General features: G+C 44.4%; 1 protein-coding gene across 3 annotated transcripts in view; it reads left to right on the forward strand.

The window, feature by feature from the left end:
* Window positions 1-21,550, forward strand: part of LOC106585765 (EGF-like repeat and discoidin I-like domain-containing protein 3) — a 212,798-nt gene that overhangs the window by 184,615 nt on the left and 6,633 nt on the right. For all 3 annotated transcript variants that reach the window (XM_014172354.2, XM_014172355.2, XM_014172353.2), the window contains one exon: window positions 9,640-9,795. In XM_014172354.2, coding sequence (XP_014027829.1) covers window positions 9,640-9,795 — 156 coding nt within the window. The remainder of the gene's footprint in view (window positions 1-9,639; window positions 9,796-21,550) is intronic.

Consider the following 21,550-nt stretch of genomic DNA (forward strand, 5'->3'; position numbering starts at 1 on the left):
TTGAGTTTGGAAACTGCAGGCTATTTATAATATGACTGCGTATGTTTTGGCAGCAAATACAGTGTGTTCGGAAAGTTTTCAGACCACTTGTCTTTTTCCACATTTTGTTACATTACAGCTTTATTCTAAAATAGATTTTTTTTAAAATCCTTATCAATCTACACACGAAAAATCGTTTTTATTATCACGTATACATAAGTATTCAGACCCTTTAATCAGTACTTTGTTGGAGCACCTTTGGCAGCGATTACAGCCTAGATTCTTCATGGATTTGACGCTACAAGCTTGGCACACCTGTATTTGGGTAGTTTCTCCCATTCTTCTCTGCAGATCCTATCAAGCTCTGTCAGGTTGGATAGGGAGCGTCGCTGCACAGCTATTTTCAGAGCTCTCCAGATATGTTCGATCGGATTCAAGTCCGGGCTCTGGCTGGGCCACTCAAGGACATTCAGAGACTTGTCCCAAAGCCACTCTTGCGTTGTCTTGGCTGTGTGCTTAGGGTTGTTGTCCTGTTGGAAGGTGAACCTTTGCCCCAGTCTGAGGTCCTGAGTGCTCTGGAGCAGGTTTTCATCAAGGATCTCTTTGTACTCTGTTCACCTTTCCCTCCCTGATTAGTCTCCCAGTCCCTGCCACTGAAAAACATCCCCGAGGCATGATGCTGCCACCACCATGCTTCACCATAGGGATGGTGCCAGGTTTCCTCCAGACGTGACGCTTGGCATTCAGTCCAAAGAGTTCAATCTTGGTTTCATCCGACCAGAGAATGTTGTTGAATCTTGAATTGACCCTTAACCTTTTGCAGATAGTATTTACAGTAGGTTTACTCTTTTTAAATTCATGAACCTGAGAATGTATCATTATGACAACTTCCAAGTGTCACAGGACACGTGCGAATGAAGCAAGCTGCAACGCTCCCTAACACGTCAGGGACACTGACAAACCCGTAGGTATAAGAAAACAGGAATGTTAATTAGAAGTAATACTTGATAGATACCTGCTCTGTTCCTCTTCACATGTATTTGCGGCAATCCAAGTATTATTATGGTATTATGATACTAGGCTTCTGCAAGGCACTGCTTCCCTAATGAAATTGGTGCAATACTGCTCCGACCACAAACTCAGTCTCTTTAATCAATAAAATTAGCTGGATGTTTATTTCCATCTACACTGGAGAACTGTTCTTATGCCTCCCGGTTGAAACTCACATCTTGTCTTGAGTGTTTATGCAGAACACAGCTCAGAGTTGAAGCATGTCTCTCTCCAAAGGAGTCAAAAGCTGTGTGATAGAGGGATTTTGATTGTCTGGGAGAAAGAAGACACTGGTGTTTTGATTAAATGACATGCATGGCGAAAAAGTGGAATGCAACAAGTAATTGGGAATGTTGAAGGGTGATCTGTCCTCAGTGTCCTTCAGCATAGGCCCCCTGTGGGACCACTGGAGGCATCTGGTCATGTATTCTCAGGCAGTCAGCAGAGTCCCCTGCAGCCTAACTATTGCTATTGCCAGCCTTCCATATTGATCTAGTCCAAAGTATTCATGATGGCATTTTGTCCGCGCAGACTGAGGATCCATGAGCGTTCAAAATTCTAATCAGTTTAAATGCATTCTTCATTCTCGGTGCTACCTGGCATTTTATCATTATTTGTCCTATTACTCCACACGCATTAGGGAATCAATAGGAACAGCACCTGCGGCCAAGTTGCCTTGCTGAACTAATTGAAGAAAGGGTGTTACAGATACAAAATCTCCAGGTGGTTCCCAATGCAATCAGAGAGAAGCACACAACCATTTAGCCACAGCTGTGATATTCGATGAAGGTGGCAAATATGAAATATGGAGCCTTCATCATGTGTGTGTGTATGTGTGTGTGCATGTATCTGTGCGTGCGTGCGCTTGCATATGTTTCTAGGTGCAGGTGTGTGGACTGGTCCTCTAGGGCAGGTGTGTGGACTGGTCCACCAGGGCAGAGTACGGGATGAGACTAACAATGAGACTCGTGGTCGGTACACTCATCATACTCATCTCCAGGGGGCCTGTAGAGAAAAATAGAGAAAAACATTTAAGAGCTGTTGCTCACGAATCTTTGGTAACGCCAAACGTCATTGTCTCTTATAATCATTAGAACATCAGATGTGAATTCATGATTCCAGGAATATCTTAGAAGTAACTTAAACTAATTTGAAAAACACATCTGATACTAATTTAATTAAAGCATTATTGGCGGAGCCTAATTTCAATCCAGTCCAATATGGCCCTTACTTAGCTCTATTTTATTCAATTTCCACGCAGCTAGCGCGCTTATTCAATTAGCCTCCAAATGAAGTTACTGTGGGGACGCTAGATCCATCTGCCTCCCTGATTCAGTTGGGTGCTTTTTAGTGTCCCCCGGCCATCACATCTTTAAATGAACAGCCCTCCTTTGAGCCTGGATAATGCTACACCTCACCTTCCATTATCTTCTCTCTTCTTATCTTCTAGCACACGTCGGCCTCATTCCCCCGTCTCTTTTCTCGCTCAACTGATGCTGGATGTTTTTTATTTTTTATTTTATTTTTTTTATCTTTGAATGATTGATTCATGAGTTTCCAGCAGAGAGAGAGAGAGAGCCTTAATCTCAGGGATCTGTAGGAATGTAAGGTTTGAAGGCGCCTCGACTCAACTCAGTGCTGCCCAGATTGCCTCCTATGCATTCTACATGTGTATCTGGCTGTTTCAACATATATCAAAGCCAATCTCCCTCTCCAAGACCAGACTTGTATCCATGTGCTTATCTCATTGCTTTTCTATCAGAGATTCTTATTGAATATTCACAAGTAGATGGAGCACCTTATAGATGTAGCATCTTGTCAGTCACACACAATGATAATATGATTGATCTGGAGCTGTCCATTTTAAGAAAGGGTGCAACATTAGAGGAAACTAGGTATAGATCATATTAGAGGCCTTGCTTGGCATTCACAGTTTGTGTCTGTCAACAGTCTTTGTGTGTGTGCGTGCGTGTGTGCGTGTATGCTTCACACTTGACACTTTTAGCACTCACAAAGACCACTAAGGAAAGAGAAACGTATAATAAACTTGTAATCAATTTTTTTACAAAATAAATGGCTGCCCTTTATCCCAGTATAGTAGATGAAAAGAGAGTACAGACATACTACTCTGCGCCTGATCTGTAAGTCTTAACCCCGTGTTAACCCTGCCACCTGCCAAATCCAACGTAAATGCTGTTTATGAGAATCACAGTGGGTGTAATTTCCAGCGTTCTCTCCGCTGTTGTAAGACCAAATCAAATCAAAGTGTATTTGTCACATGCGCCGAATACAACAGGTGTAGACCTTACCGTGAAATGCGTACTTACAAGCCCTTAACCAACAATGCAGTTCAAGAGTTAATAAAATATTTACTAAGTAAACTAAAGTAAAAAAAAAATATAGAAAACTAACACAACACATTTGCATAACAATAACGAGGCTTTATACAGGAGGTACCGGTACCGAGTCAATGTGTGGGGGTACAGGTTAGTCGAGGTAATTTCTGACTGCATCCCAATAATCTCTCCTTTCTCCCAAAGAGTGCACTTGTTTACTTCCCTTCATGGATTTAAAAGGAAATAACATGTACTATAGCCCATGCCTACACCAATCCAATGTTTTTAAATGTGTCGGGATTAGTGAACGGGTGCACACTTCAGGAGAAAGCAGGTATTATTTGGATGCGCCCCGTGGATTTGTGTCCCTCTCTACTCTCCAACAGATATTGGACACGACACACTGAACCAATGGAGTCCCTCCACACTGTCAAAGCTTTAAAGGGGCAGTGCAGTGAGTTATTTTCATGAAATAAACACACACAGTGATTTATTAGACATACAGTGATGATTTAAAAATACAATTACAAAGACTGCATGGGCTTTAAATGATCTGTCAGCATGGTTGATTCCATGGCCGTTTTCTTCCCCCCCATTTGATTTGAGTTAATGAGACAAGCAGAGTCTATCTCTAGCCCATCCCTAGAAACATGGAATTTATTTTCCAGAAGGATGTAGAATGTTTACCTTTTAATAACTGGATTTGATCCAAGATTTCTTTTGGAAATTGATCCCCCGCCTTAATTGTGTTTTTATAATCCATTCTGTCTTTGTCTTTTGGCACACAGGTGAATTTATGCTTAAAACTTCTTCTCAAGCACTTAGCTTGGGCCCGCTGGTTTAAATGATGCATGGGGGAAAAAGGCTCCCACTAAATGAAAAGCTGTCAAGTCTTTTCAACTGTGTGTGCTGTGACAAATTCACTCTGATCACAGTAGTCTCTCCTCAAAGGCACTCAACAGTTTTACACCTGCATGTTTTAGCATAACGTTTTTCACATCAGATAAAATCTAATTTTATTTAACAGTGAAACGCTTACTTATGAGTCATTTTGCAACAATGCAGAGGTAAAGATAAAGATACAAATAAAAAAATAGAAATAGTGACAAGGAATAAATACACGGTGAATAATGAATAACAATACCGAGTAAAAATAACATGGCTATATAAAGAGAGTTGAGGTGCAGTGGTACGAGGTAATTGAGGTAGATATGTACATATAGGTAGGGGTAAAGTGACTAGGCAACAAGATAGATAATGAGCAGTAGCAGCATATGTGGTGAGTGTGAAAGTGTGTGTGTGTGTGTGTGAGATTGTGTGTTTGTGTATGTGGTGTCAGTACACACGTGTGTGCATGTTTTGTATATGTTATGTTGGTGCGTCAGTTTAAGCATGTGTGAGTGTGTGGGTAGATTCCAGTGTGTGTGCATAGAGTCAGTACAAGAGAGTTAGTGCAAAAAAGGGTCAATGCAGGTAGTCCAGGTTGCCATTTGATATTTAGCAGTCTTGTGTAACAGTCTTGCGGCTTGGGGGTAGAAGCTGTTCAGGGTCCTGTTGGTTCCAGACTTGGTGCACTGGTACCGCTTGCTGTGCGGTAGCAGAGAGAACAGTCTATACCTAGGGTGGCAAGAGTATTTGACTGTTGTTTGTGCTAAGTTTGGCAAAGGAAACAGAGTGAGGTGAGGAAAGGAGGGAGGGATAAAGGAAGTGTGATGCATACTAATACCAAGGACATGAGAAAATAATTGGCTCGAACATTCAGACTGCTTTGTAGTGTCCTTCGATTTACTGTTTACTGGAAGGCTTAAAACTACCACTGGCTTGAAGATGCACACTTTTATTAGCTCATTTTTGACCAATATTGGGAAGCTGCCACCAATATTTCTCCACAATTTTCTCAACATAGCCAAGTATTTCCACTCAACGCTTGACACTTTTTTCCTAAAGTGGATCGGTATGCGCCACAACTGTCATTGAACCTTTGCTCTAGGAGGGTGAGGTGACATGTGGCACTGTTAAAAGCAGTGAACACAGGTCGATTTGTCAGAGCAAGCAGGAAGTTCTGTGTTGAACTTTGCATGTCTTGCACTTACCTTACCCCAGCAGGGGCTGGTCTCACTCCAATCCAGCCAATACTGAGCCTTTAGTATCTCCACTGTGAGTTAGGCCCCGAGGCAACAGAGGTGTACGCACCTCTTACTTGACAGAACCCGCCTTTTGCCATGTCAGTGCTCAGCGGAGGCCTTATGTGATTTGACATCCCGCTGCCTCAAGTGGAAACGGTAGTCATGGAAGGGATTGGGAGTGTGTGTGTGTGTGTGTGTGTGTGTGTGTGTGTGTGTGTGTTAGGTGTTTCACTCTTATATTCCCATGTGGTGTCTCCCAGTTGGGCTGGCCTGAGTGTTGCCTAGAGTTGGAGCCAAGACTGTGATTATCAGGTCATCAGGCATAAGCCTCGACACGACCACCTCTTCAACAGGCTTTCCCAGAGCGCGTGGTTTGGCCTGTTAAATCCATTGAGGTGGTGTTCTAGAACATGCTTGGAGCCTGTTCTGTGTGTTGCTAAGGAATTCACAGGTCGGGATCTGTGTTGACTCAAACAGTTGACATATAGAAACTCACACACATTTCTCCCTTCATAAAAATAAACTCAACAGCATTATGCTTGCATGTCTCGATACTATGATGTTTTATTCAAATACAGGGCCCCTTGCTAAGATACAGGAAGAGACACTCCTATCTAGTTTTCTGAGCACGGATGTCACGCTAGGGAAAACCATGGGAATTGGCCTATTCCTCTCACACCTCTGCTTTAAGCTTTAACGATGGCGGCCCCAGTTTGGGGTTGATGGGCCATGATATCATCCTGTCCAGTCCACATCCCTGCACGAACTGTACTTACAGTATACTACCCTGGCTCCTGCTCTGTGCACTGTGTACACTCCACACACACTCACAAACCCAGGCACACACACAAGCACATGCACACTTCCCCGCAGGCTAGAAATTGGGTCAGGTTATATGAGCAGTGTAGATTAAATGAGTCTTCAACACACACAATTAAATCAGCACAGCTTGAGGGGGAGCTAGCTGCTGTCTGCTGCTATAGATGTATGGTATGGAGCAGCAGAGGGGATAACTGTGTTCCTCTACAGCAGTCAGCCCTCAGACAACACCACCACTTCAAATATGGACATGGGGATTACACGTCGACTTTCATCTTAATGAGCAGACGAGGGAGTTTCTCTCTCTTCCCTTACTCTTTTTTTCTCTCTTTCTCCCTCTCTCTCTCTCTCTCTCTCTTTGTCTGTGAGAAACACATGCATATGTCGCCTCTTAGAGCCATGACACGAATTCTAGCACCCCCAGGTGTTGCAGGGGCAGTGCTAATTAATTCTACAAAATACATTTTGTGAATACCCAAATGTTTTCCGCAGTTGGGGGAAACGGGTTGAAATGGAGAACAGGGGTTGGGGGAAGGGAGGGTGGGACTCTTGTGTCGTCTTCTACTCCCTCGAGGAGAAGGAGACAGAGAAAGAAAGGAATGCTGGTATTGTTTTTTGTGTGTGTCTTTCTCCACCACAACCATGCAGAGGTTGCTGCAAAGACTTCAAAAGCCTCTGGTGTGCCAGGGTTAAGTGTGTTGGGGGAAGGTTGGGGGGTTGCCTGGCTCTAACAAGCTTATCTCACCCTTTAATTCGGTTTGGGCCATCAAAGTGTTGGGAGCTGGCTGCGCCAGGGGCGGTCGTATTTTTTGACCGCTACCTGTGACAGCAATTACAGGTTCCCCTTCAAGCATGCCTTTGTTTTGGTGGCAGACTCGACTGGTTGGCCAGAATGAGATTACCTCTGCGCTGTGCTCTGCTTGGAGGGTAATCAAGCCTCACAATGTGACGTGTCACTCCTTTTCTCAATGAGCAGCTTCTCTCTGAAGCTGTTTGCAATTATTGTAATTATAAAAGAGAGGTTACCATAAACGTATTTATATGCACCATAGGAACATACTGTACTCCCCCCCTCAGAAACAGACATGAAAACTTCGTTAAACAAAGCGGTGAAGGCTCTTTCAATTCTGGTTTTGAAGGAGGTAGCTCATGAATAGTGTATTCATAGCGAACGATTTAAGCTCATGTGTATAATTTCCTACATGATATCAAGGTAAAGTGCCCTTGTACCAAGACTTAAATTAGGACCGTAACTGTGCAACTGACATACTACCTCAGAGAGCGAACCCATTTTATGTTGTTTTCAGAACCCCAAGAGCTGGCTGCTTACTCCATATCACGTAACTCTGTTTTATAAGAGCACAGAAAGATTGACAGCAAGCCATGGCTTTTCTTCCTTAAAAGTCAGGGAGCAGGCCTGAGCCTGCCTGCCTGCTCCTCCAACAGGGTGTCTGTAGTGAAAACTTCTATGAATCCCTGGGGAATCACCCCGAAGTCTGTCAGGAGCTGGGAGGTTTGAACAGGACTGAAGGCATGCTCTGAAGCAATATCTCGGCTTCATGACAGGTGTTGTGGAGATGTGAGCTCATGTGCAACACGCGCCATAGTGAGGCATGTTTGTGTGTGTAATGCATTGTGATATGTTGTATTGGGCGGCAGGTAGCCTAGCAGTTAAGAGAGAGTTGGTCCAGTACCCGAAATGGTATTGGTTTGAATCCTGGAGTCGACTAGGTGAAGAATCTACAGCCTACACGGACCCTAAATGCTCCTGTAAGTCACTCTGGATAAAAGAAACGTCTGCTAAATGACTAAAATGTTCATGTAAAATTGTGTTGCAATGCATAATAATATAATGTCTGGAATGATGTACAGTAACGTAGAGTCATGCGAGGGTCTTGAAAACATGAGAGAGAAGCCACACTATCACATACTCACTCTGACCAGACTAATCAGGATAATATATGGGCTCCTGCTGCATGTTGTAAATTCAGTTTAGGAAATCCAGCTCTCTCAATCGTACTTCCCCTCTCTCCTTTTTGACCGCCATTCTCTCTATGCCAATATGTTTTATTAGTTTCCATGCAATGGCAGAACTCAGCCTGTCCTCTCTCCAGCATGTGCAGGGGACTGTTGTTGTGCATGGATCTGAGAAGACAGTTACGGTCGTGATGTTATAGACATTAGGTCTTGATACTTTGCCACCACAGTTTGGCCATGCAACTGCAGAGAGTTTGATGATAGTGGTCAGCAAATGTTTTTCATTTTTCAAATCCAGACTTTTACATTTTAATAATTTAGCAGACACTCTTATCCAACGCAACTAGGGTTAAGTGCCTTGCTAAAGTGCATATTTAGAGAGATTGAAAGGATCTTATCGTTAATAGAATGCAAAATGTATGACCCGAACATTACCTGTTCTTCTCCCTGGTTCCTCTGTAGGATGCAACCTGGTATGATTACTCAACATGCACACATTTGTTTGTTTATTTCCTCAAATGCAACGCTATGCTGATTGAGGCTAAATTATGAAAGATAAAGCGAAAACACCTATAATTCCAGAATTCTGCTCAGATACTACAGATAACTTTTCCCTCAATGCACAGTTCTATACTCTAGGGATACCCATCTTACATTCAGTGTGCCTTGCTCTCAGGTTCTTCCACTTTAGATTCAAACAATGTATTGTTTTTGGCATTGTGAATTCACATACATTAGTCATTGAGCATAATCAACGCATAATAAATATAGAGATGCTAACCCAGACAAACCATTGACTTAATTGGTCGTAATTGCATGAAATCCTGCATGGGCTTGGTAATAGTAAAATAGATAGTTATGGTACATTCTGTACATTGTTGTTATTGTGTGTTAAAGTCCAGGCTTAACACAACAGCCAGAAACATGGACTGTTTTGTTAGTTCTAAATAATGAGGAATAATTTAACCTTAAAAGTAAATGATGTAACAGCTACACTGTTTACTACCAAGCCCTTTGATGTAGGCTACAAATGAGAGTGTGTTAAAACATTTACCCATATGGTGCTGCCCGGCTTTTAGAAGCTGCTATGGCCGGCGATTTCTGCTCTGCTGAGGAGAGGCCTTGTTGTTCAATATGCTGTGAATAATTGAAGGTTACTTCCTGCAACCAAATGTACAATGTCTTTATAAATCGTCTCTGGAGATAAGAAGAGAAAAGATGCTGACGGACTGGAAGGAGAAAATTGAGCATCACTGACACTTTCATTTAGCTGAGTCAGAGAGGTGACTAAGTAAAGTTTATTTCTCTCTCCCCTCCACCCCATTCTTTATCTCACTCTCTGTCTCTCTCAGGTTGACATGCTCCTGCCTACTAAAATCACCGGCATCATCACCCAGGGGGCCAAGGACTTTGGCCATGTCCAGTTCGTCGGCTCCTACAAGGTGGCCTACAGCAACGACGGAGAGAGGTGGCTCCTATATCAAGATGAGAAACAGAAGAAGGACAAGGTGAGCCATCCACACTTCATGAAGATAACCAAACTGCTCCATTAAAAAATACATGGAACACAAACACTGCATGCCCTGAGTAATGGAAGGAACCGTGTCTACCAGAACTCAAGCAGAAGTATTAGTAGTTGTAAAAGCCAAACAATATTTCAACATTCAGCAGTAATAGCCCAAATGCATCAGAATAAAAATGTCCATTATGAAAACAAGAATAGCACCCCATTCAATGAAATGGTAAATGAATTTGAGAAGCAGAATGAATAGAGAAATATGTTGTGCAGCCTATAGTTGTCCAGATCCGTCCTGGTCTCATCTCTGTGTTAGCATTGCATCTTCTTATCTCGGGCTCCAGCACAGCTTGCTGGGGCCTCTCTGCCGCTGTCTCGTCTCCTGGATCAGATAAGGGCATGTTGTCTAGCAGTCCTGGTCGGTACACTGCCCGAAAATGTGTTTGCGGTCCTTCAATAGAGTACACGTGTTCGTTCCAATTGCCCATGCCAGCCAGCGGAAGGGCTGTCTCCCTGCTATCAGGAGAGCAGCAACACTACTCGGGCTGTTGTTTTAGAGGAGGTCTGTTTACTTTGCTACTCTCGCTGTGTTGTTTAAAGATAAGGACTTCGTGGTGCTGCTGCTTACGGACTTACGATGGTCAGAGTAGGGATAACCTGGGAGGAAACACACCTAAACACACACACAGAGATCTCTTGATTTATTCAATCCTGTAAAACACACTGGCAGCTTCCAGTCTCTGTTTAACAGAATATAGTGAACTACATTTTCCCAGAAGCATAAATTCACCAAATGAGCATAACGACAAGTGATCAAATTAGCTGTTTTATACAGTCAAATGTTGTTTCCTGAAGCAGGCTTTCATAACGGGAGCATGGCAAAGATAAGGGTTTGAAAACAGATATATAATGGTAACTTGTTATGGCACATATCACCCTCCAATGGGCACACATCAATTTACTGTATGCCCTCATGTGCCAATAAATGGTCAGTTTAGCGGCCCATGCCTGAAAACACTTCTCCATCCGCTGATTGAATGCCTCGCTTGAGGAGTTTATAATTTCAACGCCCAGGATGATCTTTGGATGCAGGCCACCGCGTTTTCAACCAATCTCAATTTTGAGCACTGGAAGACTTTCAAACGTTTGTCAAACCTGGCAGGACCGAGAGAGAAGAGGTAAAGGAGACAATGGCAGGATCCTAGCAACCTTTTGTTTTGAAATCTATAGTTCCTCATTTGTGACCATAAGCGTAGACTAAGAATACAGCGACACTATATAATGGCACGTTCATATGCTACATATGGAATAAGTATTAATGAACTATGCAATCCACAACAAAACATCCTATCAAAACATCCTAATTATTGACCTTAATTCGAAAACCCGCAGACACTCAGCGCTCCGTGGAATGAGTGACACGTGTTTTGGAGCATATTTGAGAACAAGGCCTGGATGGCTGTTAATCAGTGTGTCCCAGGACAGAGCTGTGATGAGCTTTCCAGCTATATTACTTTTCAAGGTGTTTCCGCCTCTCAGGCATTTAATGCTAGAGGACGCATTAGGCTGCCGGACTCCAGAGGCGTTTCCTGTAGCGCCACAGGCTTGGAGAGGTTGGTCGGGCTAAGAGCCCTGCGTGTGTGTCTGTGGATTCATGCATGACTGTTTGAGAGAGAATCTGAGTGTGTGTTTGTATGTGCACATTCATGCATGTGTGCGTGCAATACGGAGAGTGTGTGAACGTTTGTGTGTGTGTGTCTCCGTCTGCGTGGGGGTCTGGTTGGGCACAGTGGCTGAGCCTTGTAAATATTCTCTTCAAGTCTCTCCCCTCCTGAGCCTCAGTGTGGCTGAGACCGAGAGGAGAGGCCTCGGCCAGCATACAGATACCCTTGGACACAGACACTACCAGGGACATGTCCACAGACACTACCAGGGACATGGCCGCAGACACTACCGGGGACATGTCCACAGACCAGGGACATGGCCACAGACACTACCAGGGACATGTCCACAGACACTACCAGGGACATGGCCGCAGACACTACCGGGGACATGGACACAGACACTACCAGGGACATGTCCACAGACACTACCAGGGACATGGCCGCAGACACTACCGGGGACATGGCCGCAGACACTACCGGGGACATGTCCACAGACACTACCAAGGACATGGCCACAGACACTACCGGGGACATGGACACAGACACTACCAGGGACATGGCCACAGACACTACCAGGGACACAGCCACTACCGGGGACATGGCCACAGACACTACTGGCTGTTACTCACTTAGATGTTGCATGTATTTATAAACCATACATTCCGTCGCTATCTATCTGTCTATCTATCAAATAAATGCAAATTCACACAGGAACACACACCTCCATTTATACACTGACACATGGAAACAGTGACGCACTCACACATTGATTTAACACAAGCAGACTTGTCAACATGAAATTCCTCACACTTGCACTCAAAAAGATTTACACATTCAGTGATAGCACCATCTTCGCAGCAGCCCACCGATCTCACTGCGGATTCCTATTTGCCAATATTTGCAGAGTACGTTGATGGGGGAAATCAAGCACAGAAGTAATTGATTCATCAGTAATGGTGTTCCACTTAGGTGCCAAAGGGTTAATTAGCCAGTGGACCTGCCAATTCCCCTCAGGTCAGAGGGTAACAGCATGTTAGATGGCGTAAATACAATCATAGTTTAAGATTAACCACTAATAGCTCTCGTTTCCTCCACCTTTGGCAGTGCTCTGTACACCACCACATCTGAAACATGCGGTGAAGGGTCAAGATTAGCTGTGATTCGGTCTATATTTCCTCGCCGCTTGAAGAAGTGGTTGGCTTGCGGATGTTAATTTGATTGAGCGGAACCAATGAAGGCAAGGCTGAGCTGAGATTGCCTAGTGTCACCCGAGCTAGCCACAAGCTACATAAGAGCTGGAGTTTGCTAGGCCTAGGAGACCTGCACTCTTCGCCTCTGCAGCAGTTTTGAATAATGAAGTATGGTCAGTGGTCAACCCCCTGAGTCCCCCCAGGCTCGTCCAGTAATGTACGCCCTTGACTGGCTCAGGCAGTAAAATCAATGCTGGGGAAAAGGCCGGCTCCTGGGTCAAACTAAAGGTGTGCCGCAGAACGGAAGGAGATGGACTATTCGGTACACAACCATTGGCCATTAGAGCGAAAGCAGTAAGCAGTCATTGCAGAGGGAGAGAAAAAAAAATCCCACTCTGTAGCATAGATGTCCACCATAGACTGTCAGTGAGGACATGTGAGGACACATGAATGGATGTCTTTGAGGAGGTTTGGAACATGGTGTGTCTTCTCCGAGAGGCTGCAGAAGTCTAGAGATTCAGGACGTGCTCAGTATGAACCAAGTCAAATAACTAGACCCAAACATCTGGCCTTTTCTTCCAACTCCCCTCATCTTGGCAGGGAGATGTATTGCTTTACTTTAAATTTTTGCCTTTTTAAAGAGAAGTTTTTGAAAAAATATACAAATAATTAACTTTGTTTATTGTATTATACCAAGAGACTTGTGTGTTATAAAGATTGGACCCAGTCAGTGAACTTCTATATTTTCCAGACCTGGGTTCAAATTCTATTTACTGTATTTCAATTACTTCCAAATGTATTTTATTTGGTCTAGTATTTGGATATTTTATTATTTTAAAATACAAGTAGTTGAATATTGGAATGTATTTGGAAATACACCTGGAAAGTGTTGGCATGTATTTGAAAATACTCAAGTATATTTTTTTATTAAATATTTAAATATTCCCATGCATTTCAACAAAGGTCTGTTTGGTATTTGAAATAATTCAGTTTGAAAAAAAATATATGAAAAACATGTTTTAAATAGTAGGCTATTTATCGGAAATTATTAGGAAAAACTTTCAAATACCTACAATAGAAGTAGTTGATTCGGGTCATATTATTAGAAAGTATGAAAATACACTGTACATAAGTATTTCAATTACAAATAACCAAATACTCATGTATTTGAACCCAGGTCTACTATTTTCCAAGTAAAACCACAAGGGCAAGTCAGTAGGCTACATCCTCTTTTTCGCTCTCTCTTCTCCTTTTTCTCACTGTTTGTTACTGTTTGTTCTTTTTTAGTGGTCCTGCACATCTCTTGTTCCACCCTGTTTGTTTCATAGAGAGAGCCTGACAGTGTGAAAGTCTCTGGACGACTCCAGAGAGATCCTTGTCATATTTCAATCAACTGCTGTTTTTCTATTCTTCCTGGCCTCCCTGTTGTAATAGCTCAACTGTATCTTGTGTCTGCTATATTACCGTTGTGGCAGCACTCCTGCAATTGATACCAACGGTTCTCTTCTCCCGAGCCCAATAGACTTCAATTAAACTGTACAATATATAGCAAGGGTAAAGATTTTAGGTCCCTACAGAACGGTTTAACAACGTGTAAGATTTGATACAGGCCCTTCTCCAAAATGTTTTTTACTCTCCAACATTCCTCCATGATAGAATGAGCTTCAATATTTGGTGTATTGCAACCTCTTACATCTAGATGTTCCGCTAGCGGAACGCCTCGCCAATATCCAATGATAGAGCGTGGCGCGAATTACAAACTCCTCAAAAATCCCAAAACGTCAATTTTTTAAACATATGACTATTTTACACCATTTTAAAGACAAGACTCTCCTTTATCTAACCACATTGTCCAATTTCAAAAAGGCTTTACAACGAAAGCAAAACATTAGATTATGTCAGGGAGTACCCAGCCAGAAATAATCACACACCCATTTTTCAAGCTAGCATATAATGTCACCAAAACCAAAACCACAGCTCAATGCAGCACTAACCTTTGATGATCTTCATCAGATGACACTCCTAGGACATTATGTTATACAATACATGCATGTTTTGTTCAATCAAGTTCATATTTATATAAAAACCCAGCTTTTTACATTACCATGTGACGTTCAGAACTAGCATACCCACCGAAAACTTCCGGTGAATTTACTAAATTACTCACGATAAACGTTCACAAAAAACATAACAATTATTTTAAGAATTATAGATACAGAACTCCTTTATGCAATCGCGGTGTCCGATTTTAAAATAGCTTTTCGGTGAAAGCACATTTTGCAATATTCTGAGTAGATAGCCCGGCCATCATGGCTAGCTATTTTGACACCCACCAAGTTTGGCACTCACCAAACTCAGATTTACTATAAGAAAAATTGGATTACCTTTGCTGTTCTTCATCAGAATGCACTCCCAGGACTTCTACTTCAACACCCAGTGTTGTTTTGGTTCCAAATAATCCATAGTTATATCCAAATAGCTGCGTTTTGTTCTTGCGTTCAAGACACTATCCGAAGGGTGATGCACCGGCGCGTATCGTGACAAAAGATTTCAAAATATTCCATTACCGTACTTCGAAGTATGTCAAACGCTGTTTAAAATACATTTTTATGTGATTTTTCTCGTAAAATAGCGATAATATTCCAACCGGGAGACCTTGTTTTCGTTCAAAGACTTAAAATAGAAAATGGAGTCTTCACATGCACGCGCTCACCCGTGTCATTGTTCTCAGAACGATCACTTTTCAAAAGCCCTACTGTTTTTCGCCCAGGGACTGCAGAGTCATCATTCCCCGTTCTGGCGCCTTCTGAGAGCCTATGGGAGCCTTAGAAAATGTCACGTTACAGCAGAGATCCTCTATTTTCGATAAAGAGGCTATAGAAGGACAAGAAATGGTCAGAGAGGGCACTTCCTGTAAGGAATCTTCTCAGGTTTTTGCCTGCCATATGAGTTCTGTTATACTCACAGACACCATTCAAACAGTTTTAGAAACTCTAGGATGTTTTCTATCCAAATCAAACAATTATATGCATATTCTAGTTTCTGGGCAGTAGTAATAACCAGATTAAATCGGGTACGTTTTTTATCCGGCCGTGAAAATACTGCCCCCTATCCTAAACAGGTTAAATCTACTGTAAATTGCCTCCCTGCACCGAAACTTGATGGAATATGACCACTCTTCTTTGTTTTTAGGAGGTGGAACATGTCACAAATTGCACTGCTGTGGAGAGAAGAAGAAAATGGAGTCATAGAAATGTTAATAGTGAGCTGAAAACGGTTAAGAAAGTCCCCAATAATGGATTTCTAGAAATATCCATAGCAGAAGCAACATTGCAATCTATTGCACTCTTATTGCCATATTCATGGTCTAGAAATTTGATTTTTTTTACTCAGCCTTTATTTCACAGTGGAGTATCTGTATCTGTTGCACCTCAAATTGCATGCTCATCACTTCACCTAACAAGTTAACAATCCAAGAGCAAAATCCTTTCTGTGGAATGAAGACTTCCACTGCACCATGTCAGCACAACACTCCAATGTTGAGTTAATGTCTTACCAAAAAGGCTTGGGAGGGTAATTAATTACATTCAGAACACTGTGCCGAGTCAGGCTGCCTGTGAGATTTAGCCAGGGAGTTAGATAGAAAAGACACATTAAAGTGCAGGTGGAAGAAGAGCGGATAAGGTGAAGTGACGTTGAATATTTCTCTCTTTTTTTATTCCCCTGTGTTTTTAAGCGGTTTAGTCGGGTATTCTCCTACTCAGGTATTCTGATCGGTGGGCCTGGTCAGGCAGAGGAGAGAGGGGAGGGAATGGATGACCGGGAGAGGCCGAGCTCTGATACTTGTTAACAGTAGAACTGCTGGGCCTCGATGGACGCCCCCTTCCAGCTAATGAGGAGTCATTCTGACTGCAACATTCTAACAGTGCAATTGATATATTTCATATATGCCATGTCAAAAATAATAATTTGGTTGTGTTTATGAAGGCTCTTGGGTAACACAGAATGATTTTTATTTTATTTCAAATAAAAGCATTTTCATTAGTTTATGTTACTGTAGGTTATATGTAAAAACAAAACAATTATGGCAAAATTCAGGTGAAACAGAAAGCATATGTTTTGGAACATGGTAACAGCGTATTTTTCTAACAACAACATAGATAAATAAAATACCCCGATTACCAAGACGTATGGTCAAAAGACGCGTGGTCAAATGATGAACACATCAGTAGCCTAAACATCAAAATAAACCCCAAGTGGCCTTGATAAATAGTGAAACTCGGCACAAAAGCAAAAATTTTATTATAATGAATGTACAATAAGTGTCAATATAACAGCAGTAAAAAATGGTCAATTATTATCAACTCGTGCTTGTGTGCATCTTCACATAATGGCATCAGTTGGATTTACTTTAGCTGTTGTCCCTTGTCCTAACAGGTGACAACATTTTTGTAATTTTGACTTGCTTGACACACTTTGACTTACCTTTGTTTGGTTGTAGTGCGTAATAGTATCCGGTTTTGTCTTTATTGTGTCCCCGTTCACGGTGTCTTGTCATTCTTCAGCACATTTGTGGAGTGCACTATTGTGGAGTACAATGGCTGTTCAGGTGCCTTATTTTGCACAGAGGGAGAGAGCTCCCGTCTCACTTTGTTCAGGGTGCCGGCCAGACATTGCAAGCAAGTTGTTCACCAATGACTGTGAAGAGAAGAAATTGTCCATGGTGACATTTCTCCCCTTGCCTACATAAAGTTCCACAAGCCTCATCACCACATTCTCCGACACTCGTTCACCTGCTAGGCGATGTGGAATTATCCCAGATATTGAAAGCCATTCAGAATGTACAATTACGTACGCTCTCACTGTGTAGACTACTGTAAGTAGGCCAGAGTTGACTGATAAGACTGTTTTGATTCGGTGGACTGATATAGAGTACATACCATTTTAAAATGAGGCCTATAATTACAATAGAATGGCCCGCCCTGTTCTTCATTCACAATTGGTGATTACATAATTATGCATCGTTCGCTTCCCCTCACTTATCAACTCACCCATTCTCCCCATCATACTTTACTTAATTTATTTAATCTGTTGTTATATGTGTGAAATTAGTTTCGGTATATAGTTTAGGTTCAGTTCTGAGGTAATTGTCGGGGTGATTATCAGCTGGGCACTTTCAAATGTTGGAAGAAGGAGACGGGCAGGCCATATTGTTGGGAGAAGGAGACGGGCAGGCCATATTGTTGGGAGAAGGAGACGGGCAGGCCATACTGTTGGGAGAAGGAGACGGGCAGGCCATATTGTTGGGAGAAGGAGACGGGCAGGCCATATTGTTGGGAGAAGGAGACGGGCAGGCCATACTGTTGGGAGAAGGAGACGGGCAGGCCATACTGTTGGGAGAAGGAGTGGAGCAGGCCATATTGTTGGGAGAAGGAGCGGAGCAGGCCATACTGTTGGGAGAAGGAGACGGGCAGGCCACACTGTTGGGAGAAGGAGAGGAGCAGGCCACGCTGTTGGGAGAAGGAGAGTAGCAGGCCACACTGTTGGGAGAAGACGGGCAAGCCACACTGTTGGGAGAAGGAGTGGAGCAGGCCATAATGTTGGGAGAAGGAGACGGGCAGGCCATAATGTTGGGAGAAGGAGACGGGCAGGCCATACTGTTGGGAGAAGGAGTGGAGCAGGCCATAATGTTGGGAGAAGGAGAGGAGCAGGCCATACTGTTGGGAGAAGGAGACGGGCAGGCCATACTGTTGGGAGAAGGAGTGGAGCAGGCCATAATGTTGGGAGAAGGAGACGGGCAGGCCACACTGTTGGGAGAAGGAGCGGAGCAGGCCACACTGTTGCGAGAAGGAGACGGGCAGGCCACACTGTTGGGAGAAGGAGAGGAGCAGTCCACACTGTTGCGAGAAGGAGACGGGCAGGCCACACTGTTGGGAGAAGGAGAGGAGCAGGCCACACTGTTGGGAGAAGGAGACGGGCAGGCCATACTGTTTGGAGATGGAGAGGAGCAGGTCATACTGTTGGGAGAAGGAGAGGAGCAGGCCACACTGTTGGGAGAAGGAGACGGGCAGGCCATAATGTTGGGAGAAGGAGATGGGCAGGCCACACTGTTGGGAGAAGGAGAGGAGCAGGCCACACTGTTGGGAGAAGGAGACGGGCAGGCCATACTGTTTGGAGATGCAGAGGAGCAGGTCATACTGTTGGGAGAAGGAGAGGAGCAGGCCATACTGTTGGGAGAAGGAGACGGGCAGGCCATACTGTTGGGAGAAGGAGAGAGCAGGCCACACTGTTGGGAGAAGGAGATGGGCAGGCCATACTGTTGGGAGAAGGAGAGGAGCAGGCCACACTGTTGGGAGAAGGAGACGGGCAGGCCATACTGTTTGGAGATGGAGAGGAGCAGGTCATACTGTTGGGAGAAGGAGAGGAGCAGGCCACACTGTTGGGAGAAGGAGACGGGCAGGCCATAATGTTGGGAGAAGGAGACGGGCAGGCCATACTGTTGGGAGAAGGAGAGGAGCAGGCCACACTGTTGGGAGAAGGAGATGGGCAGGCCATACTGTTGGGAGAAGGAGAGGAGCAGGCCATACTGTTGGGAGAAGGAGAGAAGCAGGCCACACTGTTGGGAGAAGGAGACGGGCAGGCCATAATGTTGGGAGAAGGAGACGGGCAGGCCATACTGTTGGGAGAAGGAGAGGAGCAGGCCACACTGTTGGGAGAAGGAGATGGGCAGGCCACACTGTTGGGAGAAGGAGATGGGCAGGCCATACTGTTGGGAGAAGGAGAGGAGCAGGCCACACTGTTGGGAGAAGGAGATGGGCAGGCCACACTGTTGGGAGAAGGAGATGGGCAGGCCATAGTGTTGGGAGAAGGAGAGGAGCAGGCCACACTGTTGGGAAAAGGAGAGGAGCAGGTCATACTGTTGGGAAAAGGAGAGGAGCAGGCCATACTGTTGGGAGAAGGAGACGGGCAGGCCATACTGTTGGGAGAAGGAGACGGGCAGGCCATACTGTTGGGAGAAGGAGAGGAGCAGGCCATACTGTTGGGAGAAGGAGGCGGGCAGGCCATACTGTTGGGAGAAGGAGACGGGCAGGCCATATTGTTGGGAGAAGGAGAGGAGCAGGCCACTCTGTTGGGAGAAGGAGACGGGCAGGCCATACTGTTGGGAGAAGGAGAGGAGCAGGCCATACTGTTGGGAGAAGGAGGCGGGCAGGCCATACTGTTGGGAGAAGGAGACGGGCAGGCCACACTGTTGGGAGAAGGAGAGGAGCAGGCCACTCTGTTGGGAGAAGGAGACGGGCAGGCCATGCTGTTGGGAGAAGGAGATGGGCAGGCCATATTGTTGGGAGAAGGAGAGGAGCAGGCCACTCTGTTGGGAGAAGGAGACGGGCAGGCCATACTGTTGGGAGAAGGAGACGGGCAGGCCATACTGTTGGGAGAAGGAGATGGGCAGGCCATATTGTTGGGAGAAGGAGAGGTGCAGGCCACTCTGTTGGGAGAAGGAGACGGGCAGGCCATACTGTTGGGAGAAGGAGAGGAGCAGGCCATACTGTTGGGAGAAGGAGGCGGGCAGGCCATACTGTTGGGAGAAGGAGACGGGCAGGCCACACTGTTGGGAGAAGGAGAGGAGCAGGCCACTCTGTTGGGAGAAGGAGACGGGCAGGCCATGCTGTTGAGAAAAGGAGGGGCGACGGGTTAAACCATTCAAAAAAGGACATGCCCTCCTAAAACTAGTAATAACGCCAGTTCTGTTTGTGATATTAAAATTCTATCAATGCCAGTGTATTATATAGACTTATTTAGGAAAAGTCAAAAAGTCACAGGTTGGAATATGTTCCCGGATTTATCTAATGGCATTGAGGAATTTATTGCATCAGTCACCGGCTTCATTAATAAGTGCATTGACGACATTGTCCCCGCAGTACATACATATCCAAACGAGATGCCATGGGTTATAGGCAACATCATCACTGAGCTAAAGGCTAGATCTGACGCTTTCAATGAGCAGGACACTAATCCGGACGCTTATAAGAAATTGCAGATGATCCATCAAACAGGCAAAACGTTAAATACAGGAACAAGACTGAATCCTACTACACTGGCTCTGACTTTTCGGATGTGTCAGGGCTTGCAAACTATCACAGATTAGAAAGGGAAACCCAGCCACTAGCTGTCCAGTGATGCAAGCCTACCAGATGAGCTGAATAACTTATATGTGCCCTTCAAGGCTAGCAACGCTGATCTATGCATGAGAGCACCAGCTGTTCCAGACCAATGTGTGATCACGCTCTCCATAGGTGATGTGAGTAAGACCTTAAAACAGTTTAACATTCACAAGGCAGCAGGGCCAAATGAGTTACCAGGACGCTTACTCAGAGCATGGACTGACCAACTAGCAAGTGTCTTCACTAACATTTTCAGTCTCTCCCTGAACCAGTCTGTAATACCTACATGTTTCACGCAGACAACCATAGTCCCTGTTCCCAAGAACGCCAAGGTAACCTGTCTAAGTGACTATCGACCCCGTAGCACTCACAAATATAGCCATTCAAAGGCTAGTCATGGCTCACATGAATACCATCATCCCAGACACCCTGGACAAACTCCAATTTGCATACTGCCCCAACAGATCCACAGATGACGCAATCTCTATTGCACTCCACAATGCCGTTTCCCACCTGAACAAAGGAACACCTACGTGATAATGCTGTTCATTCACTACAGCTCAGCGTTCAACACCATTGTGCCCTCCAAGCTCATCACTAAGCTAAGGACCCTGGGATTAAACACCTCCTTCTGCAACTGGATCCTGGACTTCCTGACGGCCCACCTCCAGGTGGTGAGGTTTGGCAACAACACATCTGCTATGCTGACCCTCAAAACGGGGGCCCCTCAG

Source organism: Salmo salar, chromosome ssa24, assembly GCF_905237065.1.
Source record: "Salmo salar chromosome ssa24, Ssal_v3.1, whole genome shotgun sequence".
Classification (NCBI taxonomy): Eukaryota; Metazoa; Chordata; class Actinopteri; order Salmoniformes; family Salmonidae; genus Salmo; species Salmo salar.